This window comes from Poeciliopsis prolifica, unplaced genomic scaffold (assembly GCF_027474105.1).
Source record: "Poeciliopsis prolifica strain line A6 unplaced genomic scaffold, Auburn_PproV2 SCAFFOLD030, whole genome shotgun sequence".
Lineage (NCBI taxonomy): Eukaryota > Metazoa > Chordata > Actinopteri > Cyprinodontiformes > Poeciliidae > Poeciliopsis > Poeciliopsis prolifica.
This window is the reverse complement of record NW_026562405.1, coordinates 920,784-934,666: the sequence shown is the minus strand read 5'-3', so window position 1 is coordinate 934,666 and position 13,883 is coordinate 920,784. Positions and strand designations below refer to the sequence as shown.

At 38.0% G+C, this 13,883-nt stretch overlaps 1 protein-coding gene across 3 annotated transcripts in view; it reads right to left on the bottom strand.

The window, feature by feature from the left end:
• The window catches only part of arhgef10la (Rho guanine nucleotide exchange factor (GEF) 10-like a), a 119,627-nt gene that overhangs the window by 90,990 nt on the left and 14,754 nt on the right, over nt 1-13,883 (bottom strand). Inside the window, exons 4-8 of one of the 3 annotated variants that reach the window (XM_055050212.1) lie at nt 7,610-7,755; nt 4,298-4,375; nt 4,073-4,203; nt 2,823-2,918; nt 989-1,097 (exon numbers count right to left, since the gene is read on the bottom strand). In XM_055050212.1, coding sequence (XP_054906187.1) covers nt 989-1,097; nt 2,823-2,918; nt 4,073-4,203; nt 4,298-4,375; nt 7,610-7,755 — 560 coding nt within the window. The remainder of the gene's footprint in view (nt 1-988; nt 1,098-2,822; nt 2,919-4,072; nt 4,204-4,297; nt 4,376-7,609; nt 7,756-13,883) is intronic. The other 2 variants (XM_055050213.1, XM_055050214.1) reach the window with 2 other exon arrangements.

Sequence of the window (13,883 nt, the reverse complement as noted above, 5' to 3'; positions counted from 1 at the left end):
CAGATTGTTGCTGTGTCTGAGTTGTGTGTGCATGTGTGTGTGTCTGTAACAGAGAATGTGACAAGGACGGAGAATAACAGAAAGGCAGCCTTCAGATCTCACAGCAGCTGGAGACACAGTGACACGCTAAGTTTATTACCTCTAAAATATGAAGAAACTTCTGAACTCTCTGAAGAATAAAAAAGGGAGAGAGCAGAGGGAATGTGAGATAGAGAGAGAAAGAGAGAAGTAAAGAACAGGCAAAGGAAGAAAATTCAGGGCAATACTGTATGTAGGAGTAAAACAGGCACAAAAGCAATCCGACACATTCTTATTTCTGCATTGTCACAATGGTATACAATTGTGAAAATCACCAATTCACCTATAGCCATTAAGACAGCAGAAGGTTTCATTAGTCCAATTAAAGCCTTGAAAATTATAACAGAGGATTTTTGGAAGAATATTTGAGGTGATCAATACCTAAAAATAGCAGCACTATCCTTCCTATCCTTTGTGTGATGACTTAAAGATGTGTTCCAGGCATGAGTCTGCCATCTATCTTAATGATGCTGCTATCCATTCATTGATGCGGATCTATCTGTAGTGTAAGGTTCCTGAAACACAAGCTCCATAATACCACATGGGATATTTTCTCTCTTGCACACCAGGAACTTTTCTCACCCACACCCCACCCCATCTTACTTGAAATTGCAAAATCTTGTCTTTTTCATTTATTTTAAATATAATCAGTAAGATCTCTTCTTCCACAGTACTTTCATGTTTGCCTCAAGGGATTTCTGAAAAAAAAAAAAAAAAAGACTTTCTATCCCAACCATCTTAGATACTCTTATTCGGCTTGGCGAAGCTGGATTTTTACCCACGTAAACTGTCTTTTATGTTACAAAAGCTGCGATGAATTTTAAAGCATCTACAGATTCCTTTATAAATTACACAATGTTCTATATTCATAACTCAAAAGCAGCAAAGTTTTAAAAATTTCCTCAATTACCCATTTGATCTTTTCTCTGCAGGAATGACACTTTTCTCATGACGGCTATTTTGGTCCTCTCAAGTCCATCCTTCGTTCCGGTTCTTGCCGCCCTCATGAGCTGCTGAACCTGGTTGCGTGGAGCACACAGAGACAACAAAGGAGCATCAGAGCTGGAGGGAAGTGCCATGTTGCGGTGGCTTGATAACCTACGGTGCTCCTCCGGAGAGAGACAGAGAGAAGTGGCGCTCAGCAGGCTCATCATGAGCCTCACCATCTGCGACTCCCCCGTGGGTCGCTGTATGGCTTTCTAATCAGAGAGCCTGGGAGTATATCATGGAAAGATTATGGTAAGAGAGGGAGATCCACATCAGCTGCCTTGCTCAGCGTGGGAAAAATTCAGCTGACCACAAACTCCACCCTGAGCATCGCTGAGGCCATGCAACCAGACTCCACAGACCAAGAATACACTCAGGGGAGTAGTATTTTTAAATGATGCTACTCTGAGAAAGTAGGTCAGAAAGTGGTAGCAAGTTGCACTAATGTTTATGGAGGCAAACACGCAGACTATTATTAAATAATTAATGAGTTTCATGAATTTGTCTTGATATTAAACAAGGCAGGGAAACATAAAAAGGGAGCCTAACAGGCCAATCAATAGTCTCAAAGCAAAGCCACAGAGCAGAGGAAGAGCGAAGAAGGATGGCACAGCGAGCCAATTAAGCCATTGTGTCAGCTGAGCATAACAGATTGCATTTATCAGCTCTGGGTGATCATCAATCCTGTAGTTAAACACGTAGCAGAGGGAGTTGAGTTCCACTATGAAATTATGTGACACAAAGTGGGCTTCGAAAGTGTATGCACCCCAATTAAAATTACAGCCTTTTGAGACTTAAAAAATAAATAAATGTAATCCACCTTTGGTGTGACATATGTTGTGTATAATTAAAACAAGAAAATCTAATAAATGGGTTATTTGAGAAACTATATGAAAAGAAGAGCTGCAACAACCTGCTTTCATAAATCTGGTAGTGTTGGAAAATTCTCCAACACTACCAGACTGAAACATGTCTTCTTCCAAACTTCCACAAAATTTCAGTCCAATCCTGTTCTCTTCTCAGCCATTGGAAAGCTTTAAATTGTCTCTCATGAAGTCATTATTTTACTGACTTGGATATGTATCGAGACTCTAATATTTACCTGAAGGTCTTAGGTAAAAAAAAAAAAAAAAACAGAAATTTCTCACTGTTCAGAATTTTATGGAATTTAACAAATAACAAATGTTCACTCCTAAGAATAATGATGCTACCATCACTACACATGGTGTTCCATTTGTAATGAGCAGTCCTGTTTCTGTGCAAAACATACCAAAACTTTGTTTCTTTCAGACAAACTGTCCTGTAGAGATTTTAGCCAGATCAAGCTGTCCCCTTTGATATATAAGCCTTCTGTTTTAATAAAGCCCTTCTTCTTTGTTCAGATATATAAAGAACACATGAGATTGCTGTCACTTGCACAACAGTGGGAATATCTGCTGTTTTTTCACTTTTGCCATCTCTTCACTGAAACCGATGAAAGGTCTTTTCACAGAAAATAAAATGCTGAACTGAGTTTCAGAGCATTTGCAATTATGCAGTCAAATTATTTAACCTAGTTTAATTTTTACTGTAAATTACATTTTCCCCTTATAGATTTACTTCTTTTTTATTCGTTTTGCATAGAATATATGTCACACTGAAGGTAGAAACATCTTGGAAACTGTTCAGGGCAGTGTCAGTATTTTTAACTCTCAAAAACCTGGTATGCATTTTTAAGGCCCACTGTGTCTGTGTTCCATTGCTGCTTGGGGTTATACCTTGATGTCATAGTTGTGCTTTCCAGACAGCCTCATAGCCAGTTCACGTTTGGTCCTGGCACACCGCTCCCTCAGCCGATGCACTTCAGGTGAGAGCTACAGGGGGATTGAATGGGGATGGGTGGGGCACAGGTGCATGGAGTGTTAAGCCACAAAAGCCAAAGGGAAGAGGAAAGTGAGAAAAAGAAAGCAGAAGAGGAAATGGGTGCAAAGTGATCACGGGGAATGAAAAGCCAAGAAACACTGGGAATTAATCACAAGCGCAGAGAGTGAAAGCTCGGAGCACTGCTTTGGTCAAAGGCGTCGTGTCTAATGGTTGCTGATTTATGTAGGGTTCAGAGTGGCTGCAAGCAGTTTGGAGCAAATATTAACTAAACAAACTTTACTGCAGTTCTCCCAGGTTTCTTAAACAAGAACTTCGGCTTCACCAGGTGAAAAATTAATTGGGTGAAACTAATTAAAAACAATGTGTTTCTGATGAAGGCTGCTGGACTCTAATAGTTGAGCTTTTTTCATTAATTGTAAAATCCAGCACACCTGAAATCTTCTTTTTGTTCAGCGGTCTGAGACAAGCCTGCCAACAGAATGGTGGGGGGATTTTTCACACCACACCTCACTGTAATTACCACGCAACTCATTTTCCCCATCCCACATCAAGAAGAATTTTTGTTACCTCTGGCCTCATTTGTTTTTCAAATTATTGGTTCAACTCTGTATCCTCTTAGATTACAGTAGCGTATTTTCCATGCAGAAACACCTTCAGTGTTCAGATTTGAATGAAAGCAGGTATAAATCTATACATTAGTAATGACTCAACTACAGTTTTTCCATATGTCTGCAGTGATGAAGCCACATTTAAAGCTTCTGGAGCATAAAGAAAATGGAGCACAATGTCAATGTGCACACAGTGCCATCATGTGGAAGCGGCACACCGTGGAGCATCACAGTGATTACCAGCAGTCTTGGCAGAAAAGAGGCAAGGAAATCTGTGGCTTTTCAAACAGAAATGTCTCATGTTTACTTTCATCTCACAATGCTCGCATAAAACTTGACAGCCTTTTATGCATTTTTCATGTCCTTTACCGCTTCCTTCCACTTCTATACATTAATAAAGAGTACTGCAAAAGAGAGGGAGCGAATGAAATATTCTCCTTGATATTGTTTTAAGTGCTGAAAAACCAACCCAAACAACCTGGCCTGTCTAAATGCCATACACTCAGATATCAGGAATGATTTGACATGGCGTCTACCTTGCTCCTTGCTGGCAGCTTGGCGTCGTTATCAGATTGCTCATCGTAGCTCTCAAACTCACTGGAGCTCCACCCGTTGTTTGCCTCCAAAGGACCACTCTCTCTTTGGACATCTTCATAGATCATGTCTGCTGAACACACAAACACACAACAGGTCAGGGACTGCAGGTTGGAGGTCATGAGAGAGCAAACATTTGAGACAAACACAATTCTGCAGCCGCCGACCTTCATCAGGGGAGAGAGGTTCCTCACTGGGAACGTCATCATAGATCACCTCTAACGAAGCCTCTGGTGCTCCTGCTTCTGCGTCAGCCGCACAAATAGACAATAAACAGAGGAAAAGAAGTTTCATCAAGTTCCACAAACACATGAGGTTTGCTTTTTAGCTTCAATCGTTTTTGCAGTGGCATTCTAGAACTTTCTGTTGATAGGGTTAGGGTTAATGTTGTTGTCCTCAAGAGGAAAAACACAAAGACATTCACATGCAGTTTTTCTCTTGACTGAATATTTTGAGGCAGAAAAGAAAACAACTAGAAAAGAACACTCACTGGCCACTTTATTAGATACACCTTAGTAGTACATGCTTTCATTTTTAGTGGTATAGATTTAATAAACTGTCAGAAATATTCCTTAGAGACCAAATCTGCAGTTGCTGCAGATTTGCAGGTCAGCTACACATCCACGATTCAAATCTTCCATTCCGCCACATTAAAAAAACACTTTATTTAGCTAACAGCTGGTGGTTGTGGAGCCCACTGGAGAACAGTGTGGAACATATTTTATTGTTTTGTTCAAGTTCAAAATCTTATGTGCTTCAGAAAATGTGTACACCTTGGTCATAAAGGGACAGACATCCACAGGTAGGCTGCAGTGTTTAAGCAGTGCAGCCTAAGGCTACGGAGCTCTATAGTGTCCCAAGAAGCTACTACCAACAGCATTATTGCAGCTTGAGTCACTAATTCAATGCAGGGTGGATTCATTCTTTCATGTTGTTTACATCCAATTCTGAGCTTTCCAAACTGAATGTTGCAGCTGAGACTCATCTGTCCAGGCAGTTTTTTTTCCCAGTCTGTTTTGCTCAATTTTGGTGAATCTATCCAAATTGTAGCTTCAGTTTTCTGCTTTCAAATTAAAGGAGTGGCAGGTACTATGTTGTTTTGGCGCTTTCTGCACCTAGGTTTAAACTGAATGAGGTTCAACTCAGTTTAAATTTAAATGTATGCATTTAAATGCATTCTGTTCTGACCCTGGTTATAATACAATACAGTCAGCTTCATGTTATAATATAACTCATTAAAATATTTTTAAGGACGTCCAACTGATTACATTGAGCCATTGACGTTGTTCTAACATGCACTATAAAGCAGGGATGTGGAAAACATAGAAAGAGCAACATCTGGTTTCAGGTACACAAGGTAGGTAGCTATAATTTGTTCAAGCTACTGCTGCCTTATTATCATCTCAAAGCAGTCTACACATTCTGCTCTAAAAATTTACACAAACAAAGCATTTTTCATCTGTATAATTGCTGCACAATGGATATTTTATCTTTCCTGGACCATTTTTTGTAAGTCAAAAAGATGGTTATGCCTGGAAGTCCCACTAGATCAGATTTTTAACAAAAATATGGTTAAAATCTGTCAAGTCCCAACAGCCACACATCATTAAAAGTTAATTAAATTACTTTTCTTCCCCATTCTGATTCTGTGTACTTCAACTCATTTACCCCACATCTAGAGGCGTAAATGTGTTGAGTTGTTGCAACATGATTTGCTATCTGTTTTAGCAAGCTTTTGAACAGGTGTATCTAATTAAGTGGCCAGTCGCTTTATTTAAAGGTTCTTGTCCTTAGGGAGATCAAGCACATCTCTTGTGGATGTTGCTCTAACGGCTTTGTCCACGTGACTTAACACGATTGTATCCAGCTTGTTTGAGCTATTGACCCATTCCTTCTCCATGGATGGCAGGATTTGTCATTAACTGCTTTGAGAGTGTTTCAGCCTAATTTACCTCAGTGAGCTTTATTGATTTGGTTTTAAACCCTGATTTGTCTACACACTCTTCTAAGCTCTGAACAGCAACAATCACCGTTTTTAATTAATCTTACTGGAGACGTGCTTTCCTGTTGTGGATTATCCAGACTAAAATTCTAAAGGACCTTGAAGAAACCCTTGGGGAAGGAAAATGTATGTTAAAATATTGTTGTTTTTTCATAATTGGAAAAAAAAACAACATTTATTTTCATATATTTCCACCTAGTTGTGCAGTCAGAAAGGTGTCAGCTGAAAGAGGAAAGTAACTCAACATAGGGTAAAATCTAATGAGAAATCTTTCTCTTGTATTGATGTTTTTATACTACTTTGTAATTTTAGTTTTTAAACATCAGAGCCCAGAATGTATTTTGCATAATAATAACCTGCCAGGTTGTGCAAATTGGTTCTACATGCTGTCAGAGTTTTTTACATTGATCAAATATACTTTATATAGTTCATTATGAATAATAAAGTGATTTCTGTTTGAAGAAGCAATCATTTGCCTTCAGTCCTTGAATGTGGTCATGACACATGAGATTGTGATGTTCTGTCATTGATTTGAAAATGCTTCTCTCTTTTCTATTTCTAACAATTAGTTAGATTTATTATGATTGAGTAAGTCAGTCGAGTGTTACTGTACTGCCATATAAAGCTGGATAAACCATGCAAGCACAGAAAAGAGCTTTCTCCTCACAAAACTTGAAGGAACAAGTGATGTTCCTCAAGGGACCAGTAGGATTTCTGGGCCTCCTAAATTCAGTTAGTTTGTTTTTACCTTTTTTTTTGGGTCATAAATATAGATGTCAGAAAGAAAGGTTTTATATAATTTTGAATTTTCAACTACTTTGTATGAGAAGTCCTGTGTATGAAAATAATCAGAGGAGGAAGACATTAAAAAAATGTTGTGCAGTATTGCTCCTTTGCATCTCTCATTTCTAAGCTGCTTTCAAATAGCGGCAGCTCTGCTGACTGAGTCAAAATCCAAAAGCAATTTTCCCCATGGAAATGGATCTCTATTGATCCTCATCCTGAATTAATTGGATTCATGTCATGTCTGCGCAGAAATCAAATCCCAACAGAACACAGGTGTGTTTGAGTCATTGTTTGCTGTGTTGATGTGTATTCATATATATGTGTGTATATAATACTCATGTTTTTTTCACTGCTGTAATCAATAAGTTACACACCGACCCTGGATGTATAATGTGGTGTTGTTGCCACCTTTGATCAAAGGTGGACCATGCAATGTGTATTGCCAACTGGTGCACAATTTTCACTGCCAGTTTCTATATGATGTGGCCACAGTATTGTTTACGCATCTCTGGAGGTCCAATTGGTTTTCCATCAGATCTGTCCACAGTGCGAACACTACAATACAGGAGTGGAATGAGACTGAATCCCAGGGCAAGCTTACAGTAGGCTTAATCTTTCAGGCCTGATATTAAACCCTTTAACTGCAATATAAGGTACATCAGTTCAGTGTCAGTATAATTTTGTGTGGTACCTTCAGAAATGTCCCTTGAGTCAGAGCTTTCCTGAACCGTTTCTTTGCTGCGCTCTCCTGAATCAGACAGCGGCACCACAGGAAGCTCCTCTCCCAAATAACGATCTGGTGCACCGGGCTCGGTTGCTGCTGGTGCTGCTGAGACCCTGGAAGGTACCCAAACATTAGCACAGTTAAACCAACACTGAGTGCTGCGTGCCTCATTACAAGTTAATTTCACAGAGAGGAAGGGGAGGCTAAGTGCTTGTTGATGGGGGTCGAATAGTTGTTTGTAATCCAAGCATGTAAAAGCATACTCCCTAAAGTCTTACGGAACACGTATTGCTACTTCCAAATGATAAAGATGTCTTTAAGAGGATCTATTTTTGTTCAGTGGAAATGGGATCATATTTCTAACCCTTTGTTGGAAACGGACCATTTTTTGCTCTACACCAGCCTTTCTGCTTTGTTCCTTTTATCTTTTAACATTGTAGAAGGAAATAAAACATGGCATCTGGCAAAAAATACAAACATGATCACTGCAGCTTTTGGCACCAGTTCATGATGTGCGGTTTTAAAATTATAGTACACAAGTACTACATAAAAAACTGAATGTTTCTGAACTATATAATCCCATAAATATTGAGGTGTTTATTTTAACACAGCGAAAAAAATCAGATCAAAATCACGGGGTTTCATTTGAAAGGGAGTAGTTTCCATTTGGGAGTTTTGGAAACACTTAGGGAAAATACCATTCTATGTGCCAAACTTTTGTGTTTTTCATAGATTTGATCAGACAAGTTGATATAAACTGTACTTTAACAACACTGCCAGTAAAAATGTTTTTAAATAAAAAAATAATAAGTTCTTTACAAACTTTTAAAATAACTGAACAATACACATCAGTAAACCAGGTTAACAATTAAAAAGGAGAAAAAAAAACATCCTTGAAAATGATCAGATACTGTACTACATACAACAATGACCATAAGATTTTTGAAATACTGGTACTAAGAATAGCCCAAGAGACTTGCCCAACACTTAAATTAACTTGTTCCGGTGTGCTGTCAAATCATTATCTGTCATGGCAGCAGTTTGCTTTTTCACTGCTGTTATTTTGAATGAAGCAGACTGCATAACATCACAGAAGAAAATCTTGTTGACACAGCAATCACTGTGCCTGTGTTTGCGCTGCCAGTGAGTTTTCATCCTCCCCCACATGACTGATAATATGACAACATCCAGCATATAGGAGAGACCCATCTAAACTAATTAAATCTGCCCCTCTTTGCAACATCAGAACAGCACTTGCAGAGCCTGCAGCAGCAGAATTGGAAAACAAAGATAAAGACTTATGAGGTAAACATCTTCTTAGAAGTGCCATAATTTGGAACACAGCAAAAAAACTTTGCACACTTTTCATTTTGGGATCAGAACAAAAAGCACACCTCACACTGATTAAAAAAAAACTGCACACAAGAATTAATTATAAAATATGTTGGGTTTTTCCTTGTTTTTTTTTTTTTTTTGTTTTTTGTTTTTTTCTTTTTTTACCAAACTCTGGTCACTTTAAAAATAAACTCAAATTTCACAGATATATATTATGATGTACATTAGAGCTCTGGAAGAACACAAAATCTTTAGTTTTCCTGATTTCATATTTAGCATCTGTTTTTGAGTACAAACAACATTTTTTAAATTATCCAAGAAAAGAAATACATAATTTTATGCTCATCTTGGTTTAAACTGTGTATTCCACTGTATATTGTCGCATGTGTGGGGAGGTGATGATGCCATTGGCACAAAAGCAAGATGCATTTTCATTCACTGATTTTATGTATACAGCATGCTCTCCGCCAGTGTCAAGAGTTCAAAAGATCACCTAATCAGTACCTCATTAAACAGACTGATGTGTGCTTATGTTTGGATTCAACAAGCGCTGTCAAATGGAACAGCAATCATGCATGCAGAGACAGATTAACAAAAACTTCTCAATGTTTTCAGACGTTCTAAAGTACAACATTTACATCTTTGTACATTAAAGCAATCCTCAATGTGTGTTTACCATCTCCTCATACCTAAATGTAGATGGAATGCTCTGCCAGCAAATCACATGAGAGGCAGTGATAGCAGTCATTTAGTGTTGCAGTAGTGTCAAGCTTCCATAGAGCGCTCAGTATTACCCTGGTGCAGAAAAATTAATCTCCATCTAAATGATAAGACTCATCTCCGCCATTGCAAAAAACAAAACAAAAAAACATTTGCCAGCACAAGTCTGGCGATAAACTGATCTCCTCTCATTAAAATCGCCTGTGTGGAAAAAGAGAACAATGCTGATACACAAATCCTCTGGTTGACTGCACACATTCACATCAGGTTTGAGTGATTTTAGCAGCTTCGCCATCGATCCGGGTGTATATTTGCGCACGCCTTCACAATTTATCTGAGCCTACAACTTGTAGTGAGTCATGTAGCTCAAGGAGAGCGGGGAGGGGAAATCATTTTTTAATGCAAATGACACAGCCCAGGGAAGAGCACAGCCTTAAGTGGGAGCTGCTTGAATGCAAATCTCATGCTTCCATCTGTTTCCACTCCCTTCAGGAAAAACACTGGGGCTTTACCTGTTTTAGCGCCCCCTCCTGGGAACAGCTGTTTCTGTAAAACTGCACGAGCAATGTGCTGACCGTATTAGAGCTCTGTTTGTTCTCGGGTCATAAATCTGCTCCATAAAAATCTGCCGCCCCTTCTTATTGAACCGTTTTCACAATGCACACAGCTCCACTGCTAAACATCGTCAAGACATGACAAATTCCATTTACTTAGCACCTGGGATATTTATTTTGCTGCACCTTATTATACTTCTAAAGCATTTGCAGTTTTGCTTATTTATTTTAGCTTTAAAAGTTCTCCTAACTAAGGCATCAAGGTTAAATGTTAAGAGCTATGCTGTGCTGTGAAAAAAAGTTTTCTGCAAAGCACTAAACATGAGTTTCCTTACAAAAAGGAATTATTTTTGTGAAAAAATAAAGCTTTAATAAAAACATACAACTTTGACTCTCCAAGGTCAAACAAATGAAAGAGAGATGCTGTGGTGCCATATTTCCATGGTTTCTTTATTCTTCATCTTGTCGGTGCTCACGGCTGGGTTCAGAGTGTTTATTGAAAACGAAATAAAAACGATACAAAAAGTGAAGCAGAAGGAATCGGACATTGGCACATATACAAATCTTACAGTTGGATAAAGCTTCCTTAAGCCAGTAAGTAACTAAGTTGCTACCTTTGCAAATTCAAAAGAAAATCCCATATTTCTGTAATGGGAAAAAAATATCCCAAAAGAAATTTTGGCAGTATTGTTCTAAAACTGCTGACAGATCTTGGGAGTGTGCTGACAGACTTAACTCCTAGATTGTGGAAAGTGCTATTGATAGCTCTCCTTTAAAAGGCCACTCTATTGAAAAACCAAAGTGGAAATGTGCACTCAGCAGAAATCTCCCTGAGTGAGGAATTACCAAGACCTCGCGGTGGCTTTATTACATGCACAAACACACACACACACCCCAGCACACACATATCCAGCCATTCAGAGATTTGAATATAGACTCAGCAGAAATATCCACACACATCGACAGGTTAACACCTGTGTAAAAATACGGCTCAATCCTTTCAGCACAGGAAAGCCCAGAAACACAAACCCTGAAGTCAGCTATGAGTAGAGGTTTCTGAGCACACTTCCTCTGAGCATCGATGGGGAGTGCGGTGGGGGAGGCATCATCAAAATAATGTAATTTAGGGCCCCTGCATGTTTTCATCAAATTGGCTCTACAAACTGCAGAGCAATAAATTTAATAAGATTTATGCCATAGGGATTTTTTTCTTGATCCTGCATTCTCTTAGCTTGATCAAAATGAGTAAACATACATAGCATACAAAGCACAGCGTAAAAAGAGAGTCTACAAGGCTAGAATTCTTTTTTTCTTTTTTTTTTTTTTAAGTTTGTTTAATATTGTTTTACGTGGGCTGGTATGATTCAGTTTGCTTAGGGCAATCAAATATAAAAGCTCCTTAAGTTCAAGATTAAATATTCTTTAGAAAGAGAACATCAGTCAGTCAGCTCCCGGGCTGCTGTTCTTGAGGTGACTTTGACTGCTGACCCCTTTCACTCCTCCCCCCACAGAGCCAGGAAGGCAAGAAGCCTGTTCCCTTTTAAGAATCAATAAACTATCACATGATCATTTACTGCGCCTCTACGGCTGGAAGCCAAAAACCTTTTATAAGTGTACGTTTTTTTAACAACAAGGTGATATGAAGTAATGTTATATGTGAGGTCATTTTAGAGCAGTTGTACAGGTTTTTAGCCAATAGGCAGACAGATTGCATTTTTGGAGAAAATCTATTTTTAATTGGGATAAAGTTTAAAAGGTCTATTTTTTTTAATAAAAAATAATTTAGACAGGGAATGACAAAGATAGCACTTTGTTCATGACACCACTGAGACTTACAAAATAATATGTGTTAAAAGGGTAATGCTGTGTATATATTACTAAAGTTTAATATTTCAACTGTGTATTTCAAAATTATTCTGACCACTATTTCTCAATTCTCATCCTCAAAACCATTCATGGTTTTATTTTTGACAAACCAGAAAAAATAAGTGTTTATATTTCCTTTAATAATTTCTTTAACTTGTCTTCATTTGTACCCACTTCACTCCAGTTAGTATAACTAAAGTACAATTTCAGGAAATACTTAAAGTTAATGTACATCCGGTCTAATTTTTAACTATTTTCCAAACAGCAATTGGTAAAAATATCAATCTATCGATGTCAAGTCAGGTCAGAAAATATTCAACTATTAATGTTTTAAAAAGTCCCTTGCTTACATCCACCCAATCCGTGTACAGTCTAGGAAGAGACAGACAAGCTAAAACATTAAATGTACAATAACTATAAATGGAAATTAAGCATAAGGTGGTAAAACCAAGCCTCAGCATTGTGGTGTATGAGGCATACATTTACAACAAAGAAATATGAATTGAAGAAACACATCAAACAGCAGCTCAGAGTTGGTTTCTTCTAGCTTTCAAAAGTTCATCCGAAGATGTGAAAACCCAAAAGACCTCAGGCTGGTATTGAAGCAATCGCTGGTAATGAGAAGTATCGGCTCAATGAGGCTTAACGTGTGCAGACTACCCTACCCAGATTTATGTGTAAAACAAGTATTGCTTTCCTTTCCATTTCACAATTGTGCTCTGCTACACAACATAAAATCCAAATCAATTGTCTTGGCATTTTGGTTCTAGCTTGACAAAATTTAAAAAAGTCTAAAAGGCATGTTAGAGTATGTGTGGATGCATCTGCGTGTGGGATACGGATAAGTAGAAACAAAACAGATGTATAATATGGACACAAATATTTAGAGATAAAAAAAAGTGAGTAAGAGTTTAAATATTTTAGATGTTGCATAAGACTGACAGAATCTGTACATCACAAATAAATGCTTAACTTATCAGTATTGTATGGATCAATCATCAGAAAATCTGGTCTCAGAGCTACAGATTACTGCAGTTACTTTATGTTTTATGGCACTACATTTTGACATATCTGCTTCTTAATGGTACTGCAGGTGTTTTCAGCTTAAAGGATTGATTAGCCCTTCCCTCAGTTTGCAGGCAGCCTGAAATGTGCTTTGAATTACACAACAAAACACACCTTGAAGCGGTGCTCATAGGCGGCTGATGGAGCTGTCACTCAAACTGTCAAAAAGGCAGCCATGAAAGAATTTCTAATCAGCCAAAGACCCTGTTTTGAACCTGTGAGTTTGGCACTTTGTGTGGGCTTTTAAGCGATTTTTAACGACCTAAATATGATAAAGACTGATGGAATTTTATTCAAAGACTGACGAGTAGAACTCTAAAAAGAAAACTGTTCCTTCTAGACAGAATGTCCCAGTTTATAACCTGCTTGCACATCACTGTCAAGATTTCAGTATGCAGCGGTATTAAAATGTACCCACTGCACAGACTGACATGCAGAAATGGATGTATTAACAAAAATGTCCAAATGAATTTAATTTGGTTTTCAACTAAGTCTGTACTGTAGTACTTTGGAGGGAAAAATTGTCTGGATATTTTTATTATATTTCTCTCAAACTGTAAAATTGTTGTCTATGTAGGCAGTCAAATCCATAAAACATCTGATGTGAAAGACCTTTAAATAATATATATTTAAAACATGGACTGCAAAACTAGCACAGATTTAGGGCCCATGTGCAGCCTAACAATGAGCACCATTCACAC